Genomic DNA, 27,445 nt, shown 5'->3' with positions numbered 1-27,445 from the left:
GATAGGAACAACATCAAATTAAAAGCATGAAATGAATACAGTTGTTTTTCAGAGAGGTTGTGTACCACAAATATGCACGTTAGCACTCAATAAGATCACCAAATGCATTCCCACATAGTATCAGCATTTGGGAGCAAATATGAAAGAAAAAGGGTAAAAATACAGTATAGTAGTCCATCTTTGTGAATTTCTTTTGGAGATGAATAAAGTATCTATCTGTGCAGCGAGTGACAACGGGAGAAGGTGCGTTCAAGGACCGTCAAACAAAGTGGGGCAAATCGCCGCTTGCATGAAACATTCAAAAACTGGGCATTTCTAACCTTATATTATTTTTGAATAAAATAATGGCCCTTATTTCCAAAATTGATATCCACTTGAATAAACTTTGATGTAGTTATTGTTGTAATTGCGTTGTAATTGCGTATTGAATTTATACATTTAGAAAAAATGTATAAACACATTTTATGCTTTTAATAAGTTTAATAAGTGTGTGAGGCAAAAAAAAAGTGTGTGAGGCATATTTAGACCTTAAACCCGTGTCGTGAGTCAACAATGGCAATTGAAGAGAGAAGGAGAGGGTTCTGGAGCTCAATCCAATCTAATAATTACCACAAGTTATCACATTTTTATTTTTATTGCAAATGTTGATCAGAATCGGAGCACATCAACATAAGCAAGCGAGGGGGTTTGCAGCCGTGTGTCAAAAATAGACACATTTTTATGGGCGTATTAATTAATCACATTTTTTTTGCCATTCGCTGGTGGTCCTAAAACGTAAACCCAGCAAAAAGCAGGGCTCTACAGTAACCCCAAAACATTGTTGAGCAGTTCCTTTGGCACCGTCCTTAACTTTCATCAATGCAAACACAATCTTATGGAGCAGTATCAAATCATACTCTACTGTACTACTGGATGAAAGCACACGTGTTGCGTGCAGAGACGACACAAATGTGTGTGCTGAGGAGAAAGTGATGCAGATATATTGATACCGAGGTGGGAGACCTCGCTTGCACCACGCCTACACATCTTACGACTCCTTGATTCTTTCTAGCACGCCGTGCTTCACACATAAAGGCTCGCACTCATTGGCAAACATGCACACGCTGCATTTATTTATAGAAGCCAGAGCGCACATGCACGCACATTCACATGCCCGCGCGTGCACACACACACACACAACCACACACTGAGTCGGCTGTGCTGGGTTACATAATGGTGGCCTACTAAAGCAATGTGGCACGTGAACTGCATGAAATGATGTTGAACTCTGCTGAGGCTGCTCACACACACACACACACACACACACACACACACACTCACATGTGCACACACACATCCCTCCAACTTAGGCTGACATCACTGCAGGCCTCAAGGCTGCTCTCATCAGCTGGTTGCTACGCAACCGTTTCGTCCACAGGCACAACCAACGCACATTTAATCTGCGAGGCTAGCAGACACAGATAAAAAAAAAAAAGATAGAGAGAAAATAATCAGCATCTGAAGGGGAAAAAAACAGTGTTGACGTTGATTCCAGCTGTGTTGGGAAAGAAAACAATAGCAGGATATTTCAATTGTTCAGAAAAGCAGCAGGGCAGAAGATGAAGTCAGATGGTAAAAAAAGAGAGTGGCTGGCCATGTGTGAATGTAGGCCATCTTCTGTGTCTACGCTGCCATCTGCTTGACTGGCATGTCGGCAGGAGCACGTTTTCACACGCCGGCGTCCTCACTCTTTGTTGCTTGCTCCCTGCTGACATCCTTTTCTTATCTGCTAAGGTGGCTGGCAGCCCCCACCACACCGGATAGGACATCCAAACTAAACCCCGAGCACGGGGGGTGATAATCGGCCCCAAAAGGTGTAAGTGAACGGGTTTCACACGCTGACACAACCAAACAAATGCTTCACAGCTCCAAACAAAAGCAGCAGATTACAAGTCATTGGCAGGTGCTAACAGGATGTTCAATTGTGATTGAAAGCTTACAATGCCTGGAGGGATGCATATCAAAACTCAGTATCAAAATGACACCGGTGCCGATGTAAATAGCAGTAACCAGACCGAAAAAGTAGCTAACGGTGCCTCATTTCAGTTGCTACATTAATAGCTACTATTAATTAACAAATGTACAAATTCATTAATCCAGCAGGTTGCTACACTCTTCATTTTGCTCAATTAATGCACAACTTTTGCATGTACTGTAGGATCAACTTCCAAACTCCTTTGCAACAACAGTCGCAGTCCTATTAATTCTATTAATTAATAGTGACTACGAATTTAGTAGCAATGAAATTAGGCAAAAATGGAGTATAGTCAACTGTGGTGAGGATTCGTTTTTCACCTGCCCAGACTACATCAGCATGTACATCAGGGGTGTTCAAAGTGTGGCCTGCGAGTCATTTGCGGCCAACGGCTGTTTTTTATTGGCCCAGAGGCATGTTCTAAAAATAGAATTTAACAAGAAAACTAAAAAACAACAACAACAAAAAAAACACAACAGCAAAATGGAAAACTTGCAGTAATTCATAAATGGTACGTGGAAAAATTGTAATCTAACAAGAAAATTGCGTCAACCATGACGTCATTTTAGTAGCATAAAGTTTAAGTATGAAAGAAAAAAAAAGTTTTTTAAGTATCGAGGAAAAGGCTTCTTGAGACGTCATCTGTACTTCTGTGTAGAAGGTGTCGGACGTTTCGCTCCTCATCCGAAGAGCTTCGTCAGCAAAAAAGTAGTAACTTTTGTGAGGAACAAACAAAACAACAAATAAAAGTTGTCAATTAGGTTGGGGAAAAAGTTAAAATGTTACAAAGTCAAAATATTATGGGAGCAAAGTCATAGTTATGAGAAGAAAATTTACAAGATGAAAGTTGAAATAGTTGGAAAATTGGAAAAAGAAACACCTGTAATTTAACAATAATACATTAAGACATTAAGAGAAAAAAGGTGCAATTTTCCAAGAATAAACTTGAGAAGAAAAATGATGTGATTTTAGTGCATGAAGTTGAAATATTATTTTTTAAGTCGTAATATTATGAGAAAAAAACAAAAGAAAATATAGCTGTAATTTAAAAAAATATATATGCTTGGGGGAAAAAGTTATAATATTATTGGAATAAAGTTATAACATTACAAAAAACTAATTTACCAAAATGATTTAAGAAGAAAGTTGAAATATTTGGAAACATAAAAAATAAACCACAGCAAAAATAGGGGGAAAAAAAGCAAAGACCAAAGTTCGTGCTAATAATACGCATTTTCACCTATTTCTTTCTATTTCTTATCAACTTAGCATATTTACTTCTTAGCATATCTACCTATCCAAGTGGCACTTGCATCCTTTTATTTTTCAGTTTGTGGCCCTCGGTGGAGAAAGTCTGTAGATGTAGATGTAATGCTCAGGCACAAACACTGGAAGGTTTGTTTTTCAAAAAAGTGACTACTGTCAAATCTAGTGACTTTTTGTTGACTTGGAGACTAACATGAAAGCTTTTATCGCTTTTCTCAATGAGCAGCGGGTCCTGATGTTACCCCACACCCCCATCTAAAAGCACTCACAGGCAGCTCCGTCGTGCTTGTGACAAACACAAACAAACACAAAAAGAAAGTTCATTTGTATTTGTAAACATATTTGTTTTGCCTTTCATGTCTTTTGCGCCCACAAGTCCATAAAAATGACATGCACATGCGCCATGGCCAGTTATGCGAATTATGTGATCACCCCCAACCGCCAGCTCGCTGCCACAAATAGATTGCAGTCGTGCGGGAAACACTGGTCTCCCACTGCAAGGATTGTGCATATGAATGTGCCATGTGTTCACCAAAAGACTATGGTTTTATAGTAGTACAGTAACATTAAAAATAGCACTCAGGTAACAAAGTCATGAACAAATTTGATGAAAAATGTTATTATTTATTATTCATTCTGTTACATCATGAATGGAGTTTGGCATTGTAAGTGTTTACTGGCATATATGATATGGTCGTACAGCAAAACAACATTCCTACCATGAATCATAATGCAACAAAACACTTCTCTGATATCCTAAAAGAGACTTTAACAATAAGCCATCCGCAAACAGAAATCTAGAACTAAAACCAACGATAGACCAAGGAAAGACGACAACAGCAGGAAAGCACACAGGTTAAGGTTGGAAGAATGGCTAGTAAATGTACAACAACCAGCAACATTGGAACTATACTTTTTTGTCTGTCCAGTACTGAGTACCCCAGTGCTCTGACTGCTGAGCTTACTTACTGTATACCTTTGCTCTCTGATGATAGCGTCGTCTTTTAACCTATTGGCCATATGACAATGTGACACAAATGAACACACACAAGTGATGACAGCAGTCAATGGATCCTACCTGTGTGGGCGAGCTGGGGTAACATGAAGGAAGACGAGATGAAGGAACTACAGGAGGCTGGAGAAAATGGAGATGAGCTGAAAATGAAATGAGTACAAGGTGTAAGGTCACCAGACAAAGCACAGATGATGGAAATGAGGATAACATGATACCACGTGGCATGAAACGTGCAGAGGCTGAAACAAGCAGCTGCGGGGCCTTCTTATGGTATTTAACCAAAAACTGATGTACAGGAGATCACCGCTATTCATAAAAATGTCTAATCGAGCCTGGGCTACAGTGCTAGTGGTTTCTTTTTCTTCAGGACATTCCAAATGGTAGTAGTGGCTATGACCAATATTTGTGCAATGGCTCTGATTGATTTCCCATCTTCTCTCAGATTCACAATTGCTCGTTTTTCACCCAGAGACAACTCTCGACTTTTTATGTTGTTTTCACCTCTAAATGCAGTCTACACAGCCAAAACCTATCCTACCGAATCTGAAACTATGCACAGACATTCAGTGTTATTTATTGATTGAATCAGTAATGTGACACACGTCAGCAACAAAACACACCTGTCAGTCACATGTTCCAAAACTATCGGTCGCAAGAAAAATGATTAAAACTTCTGACAGTCCTGATGGTACAACGTTACTAGCGTGACAAGGAGATTCAACCTAAGATCTTCCACATGGCACTGTGGAGGAGGCGCCATGATTATCTGGGCTGATTTTTCCTTCAGTGGAACAATGGAGCTTCAGTTCTGCAGGGGCGTCAAACGGCTACTGGCTGTGGTGAAGATGTTGCAGGGAGCATCCCTCATGACTGAAGGCCCCCGTCTGTGTGGTAATGACTGGGTTCACAATGCCTGCCTCACAAAGGACTTCTTCCAGAGGAATAACCTCACTCTTTTGGACCATCCTGCATGTCCCCCCTACTCCAGTGGTTTTCTATTATTTTCTGTTATGTTAAACGGAAATGTTTTCGGCCGATTTGAAATACTATTGAGGAACTGATAACATGTATTTATTTATCTGTACTGTACAGACTGAATTCAAAATTGAAACCAGCAAAATGCAGCAAAATGGAGAGCAGTGAAGCGTATAAGCATATTCAAGAGTCAAATTGCATGCTGGGTATGACAAATTCATACATGTTGGCAGGTCTGCTCTAATATTGAAAGTCCTCTCTGCCTCTTAGGACCCCCCCCCCGGCTCCTCCTATTTCAGTTTAACTCATTCAATCCCAGCCATTTTTCAAAAGACAACCCCTTCAGTACATTTTAGACGATTTTGACTTTCAAGGCACACAGAATATTGTGCTGTATGGCTATATAAACACGGAACTTACCAAAAGAAGGATTAGACTCCCGTCTTTCATCAGAAAAAAAAAAGTTTTTTTCTACCTTTTTTCCGTTGATTAGTAATCAGCAGTAGAACATACTGTTGGTATGTTTCAGGAAAATATCAGTTCCCGACTGGAAAAGGGAGAACACACATTTCTAGCATAACTTTCACTTTGACACAAATAAGTCTTGCTTTTGTGACAGCTGAAATATCTAAACCATGGGTGTCCAAAGTGCGGCCCGGGGGCCATTTGCGGCCCGCGGCTGTAATTTTACTGGCCCGCAGTACAGTACAGTACAGTAAATTTAATTTAACGAGGAAATTCTAAAAAAAAAAACAGCAGCAGCAAAAATGGGAAAATCAATCAAAAGTATGAGGAAAAAGCATGAAGTTAAAATATTAAAGAAAATGTTTGTTTTTTGTAAAAAAAACAAAGAATAAAGTATTTATTTTTAAGCTATTTTTAAGTATTACATTTTTAAGCTATACTTAAGACCCTCCTTAAGATCCATCAGTGCAAAATGTTAATTCTTGCAATTTTTCAGCTGGTCTTAAAACTTTGAGTGTATGAATGACATGAATAAAAAAATATCCATCATACTGCGGCAACCTGTATTGTTTCTGTGCAAACTGTGAGCCATCCAACTCAAAATGTTTGTCATAAATTGAATAGAGGGCAACAGTTGTGTCTGGCAGGTAACTGTTTTGCACAATCACTTCAATGGAAACATAGATTCAAGATTCAAGATTCAAGAGAGTTTTATTGTCATGTGCATGGTAAAACAGCAGTTATACTATGCAATGAAAATCTTATTCTGTTCATTCTCCCAAGAAAAGAGAGAAAACACAAGAAATACGAACATAAGAAACATAAACACATAAACATATATACCAATAAATTAAGCAACAAAAACAGAAGACACATTAATACAAATAAATAATACAAATAAATAAATAAATAAAGTGCTATGAGTGTGTGCTTGTGTTGCGTGTGGCGTGTGTGAGTGCTTCGTTGAGAAGCCTGATGGCCTGTGGGTAAAAGCTGTTTGCCAGCCTTGTGGTCCTGGACTTCAAACTCCTGTAGCGTCTGCCTGACGGTAGGAGTGTGAATAATGAGTGTTGTGGATGTGTGCTGTCCTTGATGAGGTTGTGTGTTCTTCGTAGGACTCTAGTTTTATAAATGTCTTGCAGTGAGGGGAGGGCTGCCCCAACAATGTTCTGTGAGGTCTTGATCACCCGCTGGAGTGCCTTCCTATCACGTGTTGTACAGTTTTCGCTAGTGCATCTGTAGAAGCAACTCAGGATTGTGGTGGACATGCCAAATTTCCTCAGTCTTCTCAGGAAGTACAGTCTCCTTTGGGACTGGCGGACCTCATAGCTTGGTGTCGTGCTAACAATCTCCTTCTCAATACAGATAAGACTAAAGAAATGATCATCGACCCAAGAACAAGGGAAAAGGAGCCGCATAGCCCCCTGTTTATTGATGAGACTGAGGTGGAGAGGGTGAAAACCTTCAAGTTCCTTGGCACACACATCAGCGAGGACCTCACCTGGTCTCACAACACCCAACAAATTATGAAGAAGTCATAGTCGATAGCTCGTAGAATTCCTCCCATATATATTTGCAGTCGAGACACGGAGACTGTGTTGCCAAGTCTCGCGAGAGAAACAAGTGACTAGCTCTCTGAAAACATGCCCAAACCAACAGAAAACTTGGGAATTGGCAAGCATCTTTACAAAAAACAAGGCAAAAGGTCTGGCAATGCTGGCCGAGCTGCTTCGTTTAAAAGTGACGTAACACGTCAACCGGAAAAGACAAACCTTTACCTAAAAGGAGCATAAGTGGCGGGAGTGCATATAAACAGGGACATCACACTGGGGAGTGAAAAATGGCGAAACATAATTACAGGATTTCAGTAATATGACTGATTTAGTGCATGGAAATGTACTGACTGTTTCAACACTTCTGGACGACACTGTACAGTCGTGGCCAAAAGTTTTGAAAATGACACAAGTATTGTCTTTTTTTATTGTGTTGCTGCTTCAGTGGTTTTAGATCTTTTTGTTCCCCAAGCCCCATTGTTTGTCACCAAACTGTTCTTGGATGGTTGGGAGAAGTGGCTTTCGCAGGTTGTATTGGTACCATTCTTTATTTGTGGCTGTGTTCTAAGACAACATTGTGAGTGAGCCCACTCCCTTGGCCAAGAACCAACCTCACACATGAATGATTTCAGGGTGGATGACTGCTGGAAAAGGATCAAAGGTAACACTCACGTTTTCTACTCTGGACAAACTTTTTTCTGGATGCCTCAAAGAATCAGAAAGGGGATTCCGAAGAGAAAATGGTTTTACCCCAGTCTTCAGGAGTCCAATACCTGTATCTTTTGCAGAATACCAATCTGTCCTGATGTTTTTCCTGGAGAGAAGTGGCTTCTATGTGCTCTTTTCCCCCCCTCTTTTCTCTGTGTGCCCTTTTTGACACCAGCCTTCTTCACAACAATTGAACCTCTTCTCTCCTTGAAATTCTTAATGATCTAACAAATGGTTGGTTTCGGTGTCATCCTGCTCGAAGCAATATCCTTGCCTGTGAAGCCAATGGTGACTGCACGTGTTTCCTCGCAGGTAACCATGGTTAACAGGGGAAAAACAAAGATTTCAAGCACCACCCCCCTTTTTCAAGCATCCTGTCTGTTATTCTAATTTAATCAGGATCCAGCGTTTGTCCTTGTCAACAGTCACCAATGTCAAGCAAAGAAGCAAAGAAACATGATGTCAGCTGGTCCTGTTGTGGCAGGGCAGTGGAAATGTTTTTTGGGGGATTAAGTTCATTTTCATGACAAAGAGGGACTTATTACATGAATTAATTGTAATTAATCTTATTACTCTTCATAACATTCTGGAGTATATGTAAATTGCCATCATAAAAACTGAGGCAGCAGCAATGCGCCCTCTAAGCTGCACACGTGCACAATCTCACACTGCTCTCGAGTTTTCTGCGCACCGCAAATCCATGCATCGCACAAAATACAATCCAACCTGAACTGTAAATGAAATAAGCACAACTTACTCTGTACCATTTTGCAATGCAACTCAGTGAGTGACAGGGGACAACAGGCGGTGACAATATATAAACACAATGATAAACACTGTCCAGCCAATAATAGGATCCTGTTGGCACGTATTTACTTCCACAGCCGATCAATTCATCAACAGCGCATTACGTAGTATATGCCACTGTTTTCCAGGTTAGCGTACGGCTAATGCTTCTTGCTAACCCTGTATTATGATGAAATGGGCAGAGCAACATCCACTCACCAAGCCAAAGTAAAAAAAAAAAAAAGAAGTTATTTTAAGGTGGACTCCATGGCAGTCAGAGAGGCTCCGGCATACCACTGCGATCCTAGTGAGAAAATGGAAGGATGGATGGATGTCTGTCGTATGTCGTACGAGTACGTGCAAACAGAAGAACAAGAGATGAAACAGGGTGAGATTTTTTTCATTTTCCAATGAGAAAGGACTACTGTATAAAACATGCTGCAAAGCCAAAGTACCAAGCCAGTGTTCGGAGTGAAAAGTGTGGACTGAATGTGTGACTGTCCATGTTTTACTGTCGTGCTTTTATTTTGATGGCCGGACGTACAAAATACAGGAAGTGTTACGCCAAATTTGTATTGCTGAAGGGACGGGAAGGTCAGTTGAGAGTTGAAACAAAAGTAAACATATACAACAGCATCAATTTCCAGTAAATTTCCAGAATGAAATAGTGCCACAAAAGGCTGCTTTTAAACAGAAAGTGAAAGTCAAATAAGGAAATTAAAGTACAGTAGTAACTCGGCAAACATAAACCTCCTTTTACATAAATTCCACTGAACATAAAGAATTTATGTAAAGTTTTTGCATCGTATTACAGAAGAAATTCCATATAACATAAAGCGCCAAGTCAGTGCAAGTCTTTTTTTTTTTCAATCAACTTTATTAGTGCCTCAAGTCGGTGCAAGTTCAGACTAACAATTGCTGACGCCTACTGACGCATCACGCTCTCATTGGCTGATTTTCGGGGCACCGCCTACGCTCTCATCTCATTGGCTGAGTTATACAGCACGTACGTGAGTTTGTGTGAGAGACAGGCTTGTCCCTTCAAACTCCTTCCTCTTCGTAGTCCCCCTGAAACTAACTTAAACAATTAAGTTAATTTACAAATTAAAATTTTGCACACAGCCTTCTCGTTTAGTGCGTGTGCGTTTGTCTGTGAGACCAGATGACTCTTTCGTTTCGACTCAGGCTAGTCCTCCTCCTCCTTCCTGCCTCCACTTGCGCTCCTGATCAAGACATCTCGTGAATGGTAGGATTGTTTTTGTTTTTCAGTTTTATTCATTTACAGTAATCTTATTTATAACCTTATTTTATATTGGAATGTTACTCTACTATGTTTATGCTAACGTTGTCTTATACTTTCCCACCATATTTGGTGGACTTTGAATATTTAGAAGTGCCAAAGGGGTGTGTTTTGGAAGATCTTGGAACAGATTAGGCTATTTACATGTATTTTACGCTTCGTATAACATAAAAACCCTATCACATAAAGGTTCTCGGAACGGATTATTTACGTTGTAGGGGCGTCTACTGTATAGCTAATTAACAATATAAAGGGTAAACGAGAAAATGCATTCAAAATAAAATGATAAACTAGGGGTTTTCTGCAAGATTCAGTTGGTTAATTGTATGAGACCATGGCTTGTTTTGTCTGAGGTTGAGAATGAAGAACGCTACATTGTGCAATGTTCTTTGCTGTCTGTTTGAAACCATTCGTATTCAAAATATGGCAGAATGGAAGTTCTCAGTTCTCAGGTTGTGGACAGGTGCGATACGACAGTGTGCACGTCTCATGCCGCTCACAGAGGTCCAAGGAATGCTCAGGTCGTTTTTGTGTATGGTCAAATACTTGAAAAATTAGGCAGAACATTGGGCAGCAGACTTTGTGAAATTTAATATTTGTGTCATTCTCAAAACTTTTGGTCATGACTGTATGTTCATGACGCTAGCGTACATAACATCAGTTTGCTTGAGGAAGTGCTGTCTGTTTGCAATGACAATGAGCTTGACATTCACACCCATACTCACAACATTTTATACTCATTTATAGGGACGCTCCGATCGATCGGCCATTGATCAGTACTGAGCGATTTCCGTGAAAAACGTGATCGGCATGTGTCAGTAACTGCCTTTCCAAGCCTATCCCAAAACACGATCAACTTGGGGCAGCATGTCTGCCACGTCACGTACGGTTGCCAAAGCCAGTACTGAGCTGACAAGGGAAGCACTCTGTCCCGTATTGCTGCGAGAATCAAAACTCGTCTGTAAAACCTCAATGACTTCAATTTGGCAGCTTGCCACAGGCTATGCCAATCGATGTCAGCGTGTTTCATCACTTCCTTATCAAACCTATTGCCGTTTTGACTTTTCTTGCATCTTTGTTTACACGCTTTGCCTAACTGTCACTGGTGGCAGCTAGAAAAAATTATATTCATATTTATAATCTCTCTGGTATATGGGAAAAAAGACAATATTATCAGGAAACATTTATGCATAATTGCATTTTATCTTATACATTGAATAAAATTACAAAAATAAAAAACACCATCTGGGCATGTGCAAAAGTCGGGGAACCCTGAGCGATTCAAAGTGTTAGATTCTTTTTACAAGCTCAGACCTTTACCAGCTCATTAGTCCTGAAGCATGTGTCAACAGTAGTCATTACGGAGCACCAGTTGGTGCCAATTTCAGGGTTTCTTAAACACGGAGAGTCCACAAACCTTGTGCAAACATTCAGCAAACCGTGGATACCTCTAAGAAGCTGTGTAAGACAGGAAAAATGAAAGTTATTGATGCCCACAATGCCGGGGAGAGCTATAGGAATAGCAAAGCCTTTTCAGCTTACAGCTTCCACAGTGCGAGGTATAATTAAGAGATGGCAGGTGAGGGGAACTGTGGAGGTCAAGATGACATCTGGAAGACCTTGGAAACGCTCGAGAACAGCTCGTAGAAAGGTAAATCAAAACCCACACTTGACTTCAAAAGACCTGCAGGAAGATTTAGCCAACTCAGGAGTGGCGGTGCACCCTTCCACTGTGCGGCGATACTTGCACAAACAAGACCTTCATGGAAGAGTCTGCAGAAGAAAACCTTACTTGTGTCCTCATCATAAAATGCAATGTCAAAAATATGGAACAGAGCATGTACAGAAGCCTGACGACTTTTGGAAACAAGTGCTGTGGACTGATGGAGTTAAAATATAACTATTTCGCCTCGAAGGTATGTTTGCAGAAAAAAAAGGAGCAGCATTTCATGAAGAGAACACCTTGCCAAAGGTTAAATATGAGGGTGGATCCATCATGCTTTAGGGTTGTGTTGCAGCCAGTGGGACAGGAAGCATTACTCGAGTGGAGGGAAGAATGGATTCCATTAAATACCAACAAATTCTATATCACAGTATCTGCAAAAAAGCTGAACCTGGTAAGAGGATACAACAGGATAATGATCCCCAACATACCACAAAATCTACCATGGACTACCTCAAGAAACACTTTAGTTTACAAGCTGTCATATCTGCCAGAGGGGGTCTTACCAAGTACTGAAGATACTGATGTTGTAGGGTGCGCCGACCTTTGCACATGCCATAATGATGTTTTTTTTTTTTTTTTTTCAATTTTTTAAATAAAATGTAACTATGCATTAATTTTCCTGATAATATTGTGTTTTTCCCATTCACCAGATAAACTAAAAATATGGATATTATTTTTTTAATATATAAAATATGCTGTTTTTAAAGAGATGCCCTGACTTTTCAACACAACTGTATATCACGTTCATGGGGTACGTACAAATTTTTTCAAGTGTCAATGAACAATTTGGTCACTTGTTGTCATTATACTAATTATGTCATGCAGCCATCACCAAATGGCGGACCTAGGTCTGGATACTGACCCAATGATTGCCCTTTATTGACCCACGACCAATAAAAAAAAATGAATGGAAAATATTAACATATAATCATGCCCAGTGTGAAAAATCTACGACAGTCATAACACATTCATTTACAGGCACAGCAACGTGCAAATGAGTGTTCACAAAGGAGCTTATGGATATTGGTGCAAAACTAAAAAATCCTTCACTGACGGGAGACTTGTAAAGGACTGCTTCTGCTGCAGAGACCTTAAAGTTAAATAAAAACGGAATTGTGTGACAAAATCAAGCAAATCCCAATGCCAGCTACAATAGCAACAAGAAAATCTGAAACTTTAACAGAGAATGTACTGTTGCAGCTTTTATTTTAAAGAGACACTTATTCAATTATTATTTGTTATTATTTGATTGATTGTATGTGGATTGTTGTTTGTTCGTACAGTCAAACCTTTTAATATTTATGTGACATTTGGTCCTGTTTTCTTTTAAACACAATGTAGGTGCCAAGTTATTGTCTTGTATTGAAACAATATGGAGATGTGCTGGGTTTCATTACATTTCATGTTCATATAAGCTAGTCAGTTTGAGACTAAACAGACCTTTATGCCTTTATATAATGTGATCCGTATCGGTATTGACCGATCTCACTCATGGATGATCGGAATCGGCAGCAAAACCCTGATCGGAGCATCCTCACTCATTTATAACCCGCAAAGCATGCAGGGTAACTGTTAGGGAAGTGTGCACATGGGCTTCCCAGCATGCGGGTTAAAAGTTAGTATAAAATAGTATTGCTTTGCATGTATATTATTGCCTAAGCGTACCCTGTATATTGCAATACAGAATTCCGAAACGCTAATATGTGAGTATCCTTGTAATTGTTTTCACAAAAACTGTTCATTTAAACAGAAAAAAAGACGTGCCCAAGGAATCAACCTTTTTTCCGCTGCTCTCTACACCTTTCTGATGAGCAATGGACTGTCCATGCAAAATGCATGACAGCACTGAATTATTTACAGCACTTTTCTCTTTGCCACTCATTCAGTGACGGTAGGTTAAAAAAACATGAGCTCATGTGGTCCAGGTACCGTTTCCATGAAAATCCTTTTTTTGGTATTCCTTAAACATGACTACAACATTGTATTCACATTCTATCACTTGATGGATCAACAAGTCAAATGGCCTTTTTGACACACACTCGAAAAAGTCACAAAATGCAGTACACATATTGCAAACAGGTCTACACATGCAGCTAGGTCTACAGAAGTATTTGGGCAATGACAGCTTGTATTATTTGTGTCTTTGTCACTACCACATGGATTACACCAAACTTTTCAAAGTTGCGTACCCCTTCAGACATCTGATTGGAATCATGTACCCCCCCTCCAGCACACTTAAAAAAACAAACCACACAATGAAACATCTTTGATATATTATTAAATATATATTATGACATTATATTTTGAAAATCATGTGTCTTATTTTTCAACTGCACACATAGGCTACTACTTAAAAACGAAGAGGGTTTTCAGAGGGGTAAGATATCTCAGTTTTGGCAGTTTTGTTTTCTGTTTGGTGAATTTATGTGTATTGAGTATTTAACTCCTTCCTGAGCCACCACCGTATTGTGAGGGTTGGACTCCGCCCGGGCTGCCTTTTGCCCTGAAAAGGGTCAAGTGCCATCTCCGGGTTGGGGATGAGATCCTGCCCCAATTGGAGGAGTTTAAGTACCTGTTTAAGTACTTGTTCATGAGTAAGGGAAGGATGGAATGCGAGATCGACAGGATTGGTGCGGTGACTGCAGTGATGCTGACTCTGCATCGCTCCGTTGTGGTGAAGAGGGAGCTGAGCCTAAAGGCGGAGCTCTCAATTTACCGGTCGATCTACGTTCCTACCCTCACCTATCGCCATAAACTTTGGGTTGACCGAAATGAGGCCGAAATCAGTTTTCTCAGTAGGGTGGGCTCTCCCTTTGAGGTTAAGGTGAGAAGCACTGTCATCTGGGAGAAACTCGGAGTAGAGCCGCCGCTCCTCCGCATTGAGATGAGCCAGATGAGGTGGCTCCCAGACGCCTCCCTGGGGAGGTGTTCAGGTAGGAGGCCACGGGAAAGACCCAGGACACATTGGAGAGACTATGTCTCTCAACTGGCCTGGGAATGCCTCAGCAACCGCCGGGAGGAGCTACACGAAGTAGCCAGGAAGAGGGAAGTCTGGGGTTCCCTGCTTAGGCTGCTGTCCCTGCGACCCGACCTCGGATAAGCGGAAGAAGATGGATGGCTGAATGGCTGGAGTATTTAAGTGGTGACAAGCTGTGGTAAGATGTGGTGAACTGTGATCTTTATGCTCCTTTACTGTGCATTGATCTGCAACAACATGGAAATAATCAGTACAATGCAACTAATATTACACGTGAACGTAATAATTATGAAAACAAAGGCACACAACGTACAGAAATCCATTAGGAAATTTGTATAATATGAGGCTTATTACTGAGCCAAATGGACACAAGAGCACATATAGCATGAGATTATGCCCCAAGCAAAAATGCACAGCAGCCCAGAGCTAACATTATTATACCTACTGTAACCTCTGTGCATTAAGGACGATAATAAGGATGGGGTGAAAGGAAGAACAGAAAATACACGTCTGTCTGTGCAGTGTTGGAGAAAGTCTCAATCTGGGTCACACATGGCATGTTCAAGGACCGCCAAACAAAGTGTGCCGCAATGCCCGAAAAAGACACATTTGTGAAAGCATACATTTACTTGCAAAATTGGGGGCTTTCTAACGTGGTCGTTGCATCCAGTCAACAAACAAATGATCTCATACACTAATTACGGTAGTCACAGCACCACGTAAGAAGACCAACTTTCATTTAGCACACAATATAAATGATCTTGAAAAATCTTCCAGATTAAACACTTTTAATGCACAACGTCATCATTAAACTTACTTATTTGTTCATTTAACGCACACAGAACAATGAACAACTTCATGCTGTCACCTTTCTTCTGCACAGTATTATTGTATTTAACTGTTGCTGTTCACATGAGGCGTTTGGCACTAATGTGGTTTTAAATTTTTATGCACATACTGTACCTCCTACGGCAATCTGCGTACCCCTAGGTGTACGCGTACCCCACTTTGGGAACCAAGCGATTAGACAATTAAAATGTTACTGAAGTTTCACTCAGCTTTAATTGAAAATGTCTCAAACATATGGCATTTTCCATGTACAATACCTCCATGGAGCCCAAGGACATCACCAAATTCAGAGTTTCCTCCCTAGAGATGCTTTGCTAGGCCTTTATGGCAGCCACCTTACCTTAAAGCTTTGTTTGTGGGTTTTTTGTCTTCAGTAAGGCAAAAGCCTGTTCTATCGCAGGGGTCCTTCATCCCAACAACTGACAAACTGATGAAAAATGGAGCCCCTACAATAATATATTGTAGAAAATGTTATAATTAATTTAACCGTGTCTAGTGGCATGTGCAACCATATATTGTTATTGTGCATTTAATGTTAAGCTATTCAAAACTACGCAGGTTCCAATATACTGTATTTAACATGTGCACAGTGAGTCGAGTAGATGTGTCACTGCCAGAGCTCCTGTGTGTCCTTGAATGTGTGTGTCAAGGCCTTTCGTAATTTCACCTGCTTGAACTTGAAAACAACATGGTGCAAAGAACCACAAAAAAAGGCTAAAGAGGAGCAATATCTTTTACAGCGGGAATATACTGTATTTTATTGTTGAAATAACAAATTCACTGTGAAAATTTTTGTGTTTTTGTATTTTCTGCCTCTGAAAGTCATATACTGTAAAACATCTGTAAGAAATCTAGGATTGTGAAATGGAGTAACAAAGACAAGAAAGGTACTAACGGTAAAACAAATAAGATATATGAATAACGGTCATTTCACACCATGCTGGACTGTAAAATAGATTAGTGAATGTCGTTTATGTCCAGTGTTCCCAACTAACCCTAACCCTAACCCATGACAGGCACACCTCACAATATGATACTGCAATGAAAGCTTGGTACTCTCTTTTCTGCCATTATCTATGTAATCAAACAAAATTGTTCACTTAATTAGCTCACAAGCCCACTTCCTCCAAATTTTAGACATAAAACACACATACTGTATATCACAGCACTGCAGCAAAAATATTTTTGGACCAGCAATACCAAAGCAGTTTAAAAAAAGAAAAAAAGTGATGCATCACATACCTTGTTCCAAAAGTCCCTCTGTTTCGTGTGGGGGAATCAAGGCTTTCTCCTGACTTGGGCGGCCTATCGCGATTCATGTGTTGCAGAATGGAGCTCAACTCCGTGATAACTGTGTTCTTGGTGTCTGGTGTAGACGGAGGGCTGTGAAGCTCAGGGTGTTGATCACCCCATAGCTTTGATGTCCTAGGAGCTTCAGACGATGAAGGAGGAGCAGGGGTAGCCTGAGGAGGTGACCCATAAGATTCCGGGGGTTCTTCAATTAGGGCATCATGATAAAGCGATGTTCTGTTGATGACAGATTTGCCTTTGGGTTTGGGTGGCACAGGAGGCCTATCCACCAGGAAGGAATGACCATCTGCAGTGGCATGAAAAGTCTCTAAGGCACTGTCACAGAAGCCTCCCTCTGATGACAGGGTAGAGATGCTAGACACCGTGCTGGTTGTCTCCATGTGCTGAGGGTCTCCACTGCTGCGACTGTCTACCTCTTCAATACCAGAATCACCAACCCCTGATTCTGGGTCCGGTGGGGGTGGTGGATATGAAGGGGGCATACTGTTTGTCACCCGTTTGTGTTGATCAGAAACAGGTGGGGGTGCATGGGCATTGTATGGCGGTAGCCCCCCGTTCCTTCTCTGTTGCTGAATCATCTCTGCAATGGCACTAGCCTGGTCATCTGGAATGTCAATGCTGTTTGCAAACTCTAGAGGAGGTGGAAGAGGGTCTGTGAAGTCAAACTCCTCATCAATGTCAACTGACGCCAGAGGGGGTGGAGGGATACGAAAGGGCAGCTTCACAGGTTCGTCAATGGATTCACCTAAAGGAATGCTCCGTCTTCGTGCCGAGGTGGGCTGGGGATTCACAGACAATGCTTGGACACTGCGAGGATCGGGTTGATTGGGGTCTTTCAACTCAGATGGCCTGTTGCTGTCTTGTCCTTCCAACTCTTGGTTGTTGACCTTGTTGCTTGCTTCTGTGCTGGTGTGAACCATCAACAGCCCAGCTGACTTAGGTGTGTCAGACACATCTGGTGGCGCACTTTTCCTCTCCTCAACTCCCTGATGCTTTCGCTCTTCCCGTGCCACATCTGACTCGTATTTCTGTTCGGTCAACTGCCTCCGCAAGCCACCTCGCCCTGGACGGCCCATGGTTGATGATGAGATTGCAGCAAAACTTGTCTCAATCCCAGACCGCAACTTGGTATCAATAAAGAGCGGCTGGTTGAGGTCTGGTTTGTGGCTTGGCTGTAGGGGTAGGGACTGAGCTTCATGTTTGGGAGTTTGTTGAACCTGAGGAGGATTCTGCTGATTTTGATGATGGTTTTGTTGCTCCTTCATAGCTCGGTCACGAGCTGCGAGGGCCAATGCAAGGGGAGAATTAGGGTCCAAGGGTTTACCAGTGACAGGATGAAGGTAGGTCCCATTGGCCCTGTAGTGGCTCTTTGGGGAAGTGGCTGGGAGACTAACAGGACTGTCCAAGTTGAGACACTGGCCTGTTCTAGTGTTTAGAGGCTCCCGAACAACTGTGGGCTCTGGAGTGTTAAAATCTGTCATGTTACCACTGCCTCCCCCAACAGGAGGTCCCAGGTGCACTGGGGGGGCCATCATCCTTCGAAGTCGTTCATCACTGCTAAACATGCCCTCATCAATGGACTTTGACTGGCGAAGACGAGGGGTTGGTGTAGGGCCGCTTAAGTCATCATCCGCCATATCTATTGACTGGAAGGCAATAGAGTTCTTTTTTGCTTCAAGCCTTTTTTCCCGGTCCCGTACTGCCCCAGCAATAGCTGCCGCAAATGGGTTGCTGAGAGAGAGTGGGTCTTCAGGACGCAGACCTCCACTTCCACCAACGGTAGGCATGAGAGATGGGTGTTCTGGCGTTGTGGGCTCAATCTCCATACTGCTACCCTGGCTGCTCTTGCCACTGCTGCTGGTGGAGGGTTCCTTGACGATGATGGTGGGAATGGGGATGGAAGAGCATGTTCGCTCAACAGGTGTAGTTGGCATGGAAACAGCGCCCGAGGGGCTTGCTGGCATATGGCAGGTTTTTTCTGGACTGTCCTCAACATTTGACTGTTTTACTAGCATGCCCTTCCTTCGGGCTGGTTTCGCTGGCACATACAAATTCTTATTTCCTACCTCGGAGTAAGGGTTTTCGGGCACTGGGGTACGCCCTCGAGTGCGTGTGCTCTCAAAATGCTCTGAACTCTGTCTGAAATAGCCCCGCCTCAATGTACCAACATCTGTGGTTCTACTAATGGTCGTCACAGCGTTTGGTGAGTTTTGGGTGAAGGTGGGTCTTGTGGTACCATAACTCTTCGGTGCTGAAGCAGCAGGTGAGTTGTAGCCAGGTGGCGAGGGGGGTGAAATGGCTGGGGGAGGAGGGATGTCCTCTGAAGTATCAGGCATAGAGAGGCTGCGGGAGAACTTGAGCAGAGGAGGTGTAAGGAATCCCTGTTTCTCCTCCTCTGTTGTACCTTCAAGAAATAGAACAGCGAGAACTAATAGTTTAAGAACCTAGTAAGAAAATTCAAAAAGTAGAAAAAATATAATAACCGATATGATTAAATAAGTGAAGACCTTTAAGAAAACAAACCTTGAATCAATAGATTAAGCAGCAGCAGACATTTAATAGATAAGGAAGGTCAGCGTACATCTATTTTCACATATAAATGGAAACATCATGTGGACATTTCCATGGTCTCATGTTTACAGGAGATGCTCTGTTTGCTCTCCAGTTGGTGCCTTTTTAGACAGCCAGAAAATGCTATAGAAATTTTGCTTTCATAATAAAGGTCGCATAAATCATAAGACCTATGAATAACATCAGGCTGCATGGCTTCCCAGTGGGTGAGCACTGACAATGAAGCTTCAGCTTACACTTAATGACCTCCAATATTATCGCCTGAAAGCACACTTTGCTGACTTGATCATTTTAATTTATCTATAATTAGCTTTAATATTGTTGGAGCACAGAGTAAGTCCTCTGAGCATTGATGTAATATAATGGTGCACTAACTGAACAATCTACAGCACAGGCAACCTTTCAAGAGTGCAGCAACCATCCCTCAGTCAAGCAGACACATTGCTGTTATGTACATCATACCTATGGACTTTTGCTTCCTCAGACTGGCCTTTTCTGGTAAGCCTAGGAAGGCTCCTGGTACTGTGGGTGGCACCACTGCTACTCCCTGCCGGTCATGGTACATGGACTGCAAAGCAGAATATTGCATATCCGGAAATGAGACACTTGTGTAGGCAATGCAAAAGTCAAACATGCGCTTGATGTGAAACATCACTTGGTAATCTAAAACTAGCACTAAAGGAAAGTAGCAAAATATTCCAAAAAACTACAAGTATAACAGTAATAAACAATGAAAATACCTGCTGCCCTCCCCCACCCGCCAACTTGATAAAACAAACAATGATGGGGCACTACGTTATTTTTACACAGTAATCCCTCGTTTATCGGAGTTAATTGGTTCCAGACCCAACCATGATAAGTGAATTTCCGCGAAGTAGGATTCCTTATTTATAAAAGGAATATTTTCGTAGGTAGAGCGTAGAAAACCTATTCACAACCTTCTAAATACAGTTTAACATTTTAGAGTAGTCTTGACATGAAAAAACCCTTACAAAGATTTTCAACAGGTCCCCTGAAGCTCTCACTCAATAAGCACTGGGCCGTTGTAGAATGCATACTGGTAAATATTATATAGTATATATATATTATATATAATATATAATATATAATATAATATAATGTAAAATATATAAAATACTGGTAAGAAAAGCAGTGTTTACACTGGTACATATTTTGCTGTGGCAATACGTGTCATTTTTTCAATTTATTTATGGCACGCCTGAAAAGTGTGAAGACTAGTTTGCGCACTGTTTGTGTTCTGTTTATACATAAATTGGTGTGCATTCGCACAAAATGACCATGCTCCCACACCACTTATTTACACCTTGTCAAGTACTGTTTACGTCTCGTGCACGACAATAGTATGCGCGACGCGCGTTGTTCCTGCATGGGTATGCGTTGTCACCACCACTTCCCGCGTCCGTGAAGCAGTCTTGGCATTATTTGGTCCCGCTATGTCTTGTGTGACGCCACGTGACGGCACGCATCACCCGTAGCTTCATTAATTCCTCTATTTGCAAGATGTTGAACTCCAGAGAAGATGGTCTCATTGCGGGAAAGAAAGGTAAGTTTATATTATCTCGCAGCTGCAGAAAGCGAATGCGGAAAGAGCAGGAAGGGGGCAAACACTAGAAAGAAGGAGGCACAGACAGAGTGGGAGAGGGAATTGCTGACTAGAATACATTGCTTTGGGTATTTTGACCACTTAACAGAAATTCACAACGAAGATCCAAGAGGCTACAGAAATTACTTGAGAAGAAGAGAGTTGGGAGAAAAGTTAACCCATTCATGTGAAAGAGACACACTTTGATACACTGCCCGCATTGTTTAGGCATAGGTTGCGGTGTGTTTGCGGTGCGTTCACGACTTGTTCAAGGAAATGTGTGCCACAACATTTAAAAACACTTTTTGCACATTGGAATGCAGCCCTGCACAGTTTATACATATTTCATACCTGTTTATTACCAATTTACTCATTGGCACGCCATCCGCACGCAACATTGCATACTACTACGAGGACAAAATGTGTGTAACTGTAAACCCAGCTTTAGTTTACTTTACATTCAGCTTACATTCAGATCAGTGGCCGTGACCAAGCAGCGGCTGGATGGGCGTGGCTTTATCGTGGCAATCTTGGTATCAACTGGCGATGACTTCTGGGCATGTGTCATCTCTTCAACTTTGTCTGCGAAACACAAGGAGATTGAGAACTCATGAACAAATGAGACAGACTAGCAAAGCCTGAAACAGGTTCTCATGGGCCAAACGCAAGCTAATCATTCACATGACCCTTTCCTCCACGCTCAGTTGCTGATGAAACTGCAACAGAAAGCACTGAAACACATTACGAGGGGGAGCAAAAAGTCTAGGATGGAAGGTGTTGGGTGTGTAAAGCCTTGGAAGCCGTGCAAGCTTTTTCCAAACAGCCGACTCAGTAGCATCATCCAACTCTTTGGGTCGTTCCCTCAGTCAATCTCAAATGTGTTGTCAAGTGTGCAGTTAGCTTTCATTGTATTCCCTCTCTTTCTGTGAGTCTCCAACATGGGAAAGATGTCAATGGCATACTTGGTTGCACTGAACTTCCCTCTGGTATGCGATGATGCTATCACACAGAGTCCACCTACATTTTGCTCAAAGAAGCTACAGTACATGCTAGTCCTGATCTAGCCTGTATTTGTATCGCCTCCTTGACTGTCGTAATATGGAGAAAGTTTCCATGCATTACGAGGTGTGATTACTTAGAGTCACTCGGAAAACAATCCTCTTCTTTTGCGCATCTACACACAGAGGGGAGGAGTGGAGAGGGGGGAGATAAGGAGGAAAGGAAAGGAGCATCAATGACCGTAACTCCTTCACTACAGTAAGCGCTGTGACACACACGCACACACACACACACACATAGATACAACTTTCCTTTCTCTCCAAGATTTCTCCCAACTGGATTGCAGCTACAACATATCACAAACCTGGAACAATTGTTGCCCTGGAAAACTATCTTTGAAACAGTTCCTTCTCACTCTTCACTCAAACACATACAGTGGAACCTCGGTAAGCGTTAGCCTGTTTTTCGGTTAACATAAAAATTTGACACCAAAGTTTTCCTGCGGTTTGCGTACATTTTCTGGTTCGTGTACAATATGGCGCACGTCTTGTCGTGTTACTAATACACTGTGTGAGTGATTTTTTTTTTTTAACCGTTCCATTAATTGATTTATCTGTTATCGTGACAGGCCAACATTTTATGTCACTTTTACCTTCATTGAAGATGTGTTGCCAAAGACACGATGTGGCACCGAGATCAACACAGGCACCGCCTTTGTGTTTTGCTAGGAGTTATTTCTTAAATTCAATAGTGTTTCTCATAGGGATGCTCCGATTAGGGTTTGATGCTGCCGATCCCTACACCGATCATCCATGAGTGAGATCGGCCGATACAGATCACTTGGATTACTCACTTGGTGCTGTTGGCCATGGCCGCCATTAGACAATTCCAAGGGCTCCTGGCAAATCGGCAATGTTCATTAAACAACAACACACAAATAGTGTTGGAGGACAAGACATATTACTGTCATGACAACAATAGACACTTGAAAAAGTTTGTATGCACCTGATGGACGTAATATAATATCCAGAAAAACGAGCTCCAAAATAACAGCATTGCTTGTTTGTTTTAAAAACAAAACAAAATCTCACTGTGGTAAAAAGCTAGCTAGTTAGCTACGGACAGCTCGGCAAAGCGTGTATAGAAAGATGCAAGAGAAGTCGAACACCAATAGGTTTGACAAGGGAGTGATCAAACACACTGGCATCGATTGGCGTAGCCTGTGTCAAGCTGTCAACAGAAACCACTGGAGGTTTTACACTGCAAAAACAAAATTTCAAGTCCCATTTTAAGCAACCATTCCTTATTTTTTCCCTAAAAAGAAAAAATATCTTGTCTAGCAAGTTTCACTTGAGAAAAATAATCTTATATTAAGAAAGCATAGCTAGCCAATTCTTATGAAGATATGTTTTGCCAGAAATTTGTTCTTTTTTCTAATAACAAGCTAAAAAATTAATTTTGATTATTCTTCAGCCACAGATTAATATAAATTTGCCTTAAATTAGGAGCAAAAAATGCCTACCTAACTTTCTAAATTTAAGAACGGACTCACACACAGAAAATATATCTAAAGATTTGCTGATTTCGGAACAACACTGCCATTTTTATTAGAGAAAAATAATATTATACTAACAAAGTATAGCTAACCAATACTTATGAAGATATTTTTTGCCAGAAATTAATTATTTTTTCTAATAACAGGCTAAAAACGTATTCTTCAGCAACAGATTAAAATATATTTGCCTTAAATTAAGAGCAAAAACTGCCTACCTAACTTTCTACATTTAAGAACGGACTCACACACAGAAACTATATCTAAAGATTTGCTGATTTCCGAACACTACTACAATTTTTATTCGAGAAAATATTCTTATATTTAGAATGTATAGCTAGCCAATTCTTATGAAAATATTTTTTGCCATAAATTAGCAATTTTTTCTAATAACCTTATTTGGATTATTTTTCAACAACAGATTAGGAATGTTTGTCTTAAATCTAGTCATAAAATGTGTGTAAAATTATTAAACTTGATTCGAGAAAATATTACTCTCTTTTTATCTAGTTTATAAATCTAAAAACTAGTGAATTTACATGCAAATCATGCCAAAAAAGAATTATGATAGTGTTTATGACAATAGTTTTTCCTAAATTAATTGAATCTTAGATACAATCACACTCTTTTTGAATAAAAAAGTTCAATCCGTATCATCTGCTTCATGCTTGTTCAAGTAACCAACATAACTAATATGTCGACAATAAAAGATGTTAGTTGCATGGTGGCCGAGTGGTTAGTATGTTAGCCCAACAAATCCCCGTTGGAACACATCTGTGCGGAACTCACACGCTACCCCCTGTGTACTGGCTTCCTTCCATATGCATGATAGGTTAATTGGAAACTCTAGAAATTGTAAGAAAATAGAATAATACAATGTCGATCACGTATTTTTTACGGGAATCGACCGATATTAATTGGTGGTCGATCTATCGGAGCATCCCCTGTTTCTCACCTTCTTTATCAAAATGTCTTTAGCTTCATTTTGGGTTATTTTGCAGCAAAGAAAAGCAGAGACTTGAGGTCAGAGCCACTACTGAATTCAAGAAATAACTCATGGCAAAACAGGAAGGTGGTGTCCGTGTCGATCTCAAAGACGGTAAAAGTAACCTTAAATGTTCTATTTACTCCCTTTCATTCATCATTTATGTGCATTTTGAATTGCTTTCTGCATGTAAAAATATAAAAATGTGTTTTGTGTCAACGATTTTGACTTTCTGGAACAAATTCATTGGATTTACATGATTTCTTATGGGAAAAATAGGTTCGGTCAGAGTACTTTTCGGTTAGAGTCGGACCTTCTGGAATGGATGAATGACGCTAACCACGCTTCCACTGTATTCAAACATGTTCTGTACATACACGCTTCCACTGTATTCAAACATGTTCTGTACATACATAGACAGACAAGCCTGCGGTGACAGAGGGGGAAAGAAGAAAGCACATATGAAGAATAGAAATGACAGCATTTTGGTTTTTTTTAGGTCAGACATAATTAAAACATTGACTTGCAGAGAGAGTGTTTTTGTGTGTTCATGGCGTACACGCAACAAAAATGTAAACGCAACTTTTGTTTCTGCTGCCATCTTTCATGAGCGGAACTCAAAGATGGAAAACATTTTCTCTGTACACAAAAGTCCGATTTCTTTCAAATATTGTTCATAAAGCTGTCTGGAATGTGTGTTTGTGAGCACGTCTCCTTTGCAGAGATAATCCATCCACCTCACAGGTGTGGCATACCAAGATGCTGATGAGACAGCATGATGATTGCACAGGTGTGCTTTGCTGGCCACAATAAAAGGCCACTCCAAAATGTGCAGTTTTATCATGTAGTACAATTCTACAGATGTCCCAAGCGTGCAATAGGAATGCTGACTGCAGAAATATCCGCGGTGTCACACGGGCGAGCAAGCCGTGTGTTTGGACCCCAAAGCAGACAAAAACGGTAAAAAGTAAGAAATGGGTTAATGAAGTGATGTCCAAAGTGTGGCCCGAGGGAAATTTGCAGGCCACAGCTGTTTTTTTATTGGCATGCAGCACATTCTAAAGTTATAATTTAATAAGAAAACTAAAAAAAAAAAAAGCAAAAATTGAAAAATCTGCAGTAATTTCACAAGAATAAAGTCAATACCATTAAAATATTATGAGAAAAAAAGAACATCGATTCTGTTCATTATTTTCATGGACAGAATTTCTAGGCGCAGCCAAAGTGTCGAGGGAGTCCAGTTCGGGGGCCTTAGGATCTCGTCTCTGCTATTTGCAGACGACGTGGTCCTGATGGCCTCATCGGGCTGTGACCTGCAGCGTTTACTGGGGCGGTTTGCATCTGAGTGTGAGGCTTCTGGAATTAGACTCAGCACCTCCAAATCCGAGGCCATGGTTCTCAGTTGGAAAAGGGTGGATTGCTCCCTCCGGGTTGGGAATGAGGTCCTGCCCCAGGTGGAGGGGTTCAAGTATCTCGGGGTCTTGTTCACGAGTGAGGGAAGGTTGGAGCGTGAGGTTGATAGGCGGATCGACGCAGCGTCTGCAGTAATGAGGTCGCTGTACCGGACCGTCGTGGTGAAGAGAGAGCTGAGCCGGAAGGCAAAGCTCTCAATTTACCGTTCGATCTATGTTCCCACCCTCACCTAGTCATGAGCTTTGGGTCATGACGGAAAGAACGAGATCGCGGATACAAGCAGCTGAAATGAGTTTTCTTCGTAGGGTGACTGGACTCACCCTAAGAGATAGGGTGAGGAGCTCGGTCATCCGGGAGGAGCTCAGAGTAGAGCCGCTGCTCCTTCACATCGAGAGGAGCCAGCTAAGGTGGCTCGGGCATCTAGTCCGGATGCCTCCCGATGCCCCCCGGACGCATCGCTGGTGAGGTGTTTCGGGCATGCCCAACCGGGAGAAGGCCCCGGGGAAGACCTAAGACACGCTGGAGGGATTATGTCTCACAGCTGGCCTGGGAACGCCTTGGTGTCCTCCCGGTGGAGCTGGAGGAGGTAGTCGGGGACCGGGAAGTCTGGGCTTCCCTACTAAGACTGCTGCCCCCGCGACCCGGACCCAGATAAGGAAAATGGAATGGAAAAATAACGTCATTTTAGCATCCTCGTAAACTTAAGAAAAAAAGATATACTATACAAACAAAACAATTAATTAAAGTTGTAATTTTTGGAAAATCAGGTTGAGGAAAAAGTTACAATGTTATGAGAATAAAGTAAAAATATTCTGGGAAAAAAGTCATAATTACGAGAAGAAAATGCAGTAAAACGAAAGGTGAAATAGCTGGAAATAAGAAAAGCAGAAATAAAAAAAAACAGCTGTAATTTTGTGAGAATAAAGTAAAAATATTATGGGAATAAAATCATAATTATGAGAAGAAAATTTACAAGAAGAAAGTTGGAGAAAAAGCAACAGCAGAAATGCAAAAAACAGCTGTAATTTTATGAGAATAAGAAGAGAATAAACTCGTAACATTATGAGAAGGAAACAAAACAAAATAAAGTACAAGCAGATAGCATAAAGATAAGCAAAAGTGTCTGCAGCATAAGGTTGCAGAGAGGGAAAAAGTACAACAAAAATTCACATCGCAAACTGGGGCGAAGTCACACAAAAATACAAAGTACAAAATAACAAGCAAGGTAAAAAAAAAAAAAAGTAGAAAATGGCAAGGCAAGGAGCAATGCTTTAGTCGTGCAGTCCGGCGCCTAAGAGTGGCAAACACCAGGGTAATACAGGCCTGATGGAAGACGAGCATCAGGTGAGGAGCAGGTGGCGTCGCTCCAGGAACTCC

General features: G+C 41.3%; 1 protein-coding gene across 5 annotated transcripts in view; it reads right to left on the bottom strand.

Annotated features, from left to right (window-relative positions):
• Nucleotides 1–27,445, bottom strand: part of LOC129178829 (SH3 and multiple ankyrin repeat domains protein 2-like) — a 324,991-nt gene that overhangs the window by 19,992 nt on the left and 277,554 nt on the right. For 3 of the 5 annotated variants that reach the window (XM_054771421.1, XM_054771422.1, XM_054771423.1), the window contains 3 exons: nucleotides 21,589–21,701; nucleotides 19,979–20,084; nucleotides 16,877–19,349 (listed from right to left, as the gene is read on the bottom strand). In XM_054771421.1, coding sequence (XP_054627396.1) covers nucleotides 16,877–19,349; nucleotides 19,979–20,084; nucleotides 21,589–21,701 — 2,692 coding nt within the window. Of the gene's footprint in view, nucleotides 1–4,442; nucleotides 15,013–16,876; nucleotides 19,350–19,978; nucleotides 20,085–21,588; nucleotides 21,702–22,254; nucleotides 22,294–27,445 lie in introns of those variants that run through there. The other 2 variants (XM_054771424.1, XM_054771420.1) reach the window with 2 other exon arrangements.

This window comes from Dunckerocampus dactyliophorus, chromosome 3 (genome assembly GCF_027744805.1).
Source record: "Dunckerocampus dactyliophorus isolate RoL2022-P2 chromosome 3, RoL_Ddac_1.1, whole genome shotgun sequence".
Taxonomy (NCBI): Eukaryota; Metazoa; Chordata; class Actinopteri; order Syngnathiformes; family Syngnathidae; genus Dunckerocampus; species Dunckerocampus dactyliophorus.
Note: the sequence above shows the minus strand (reverse complement) of the source record. Positions and strands in the feature narration are given on the sequence as shown.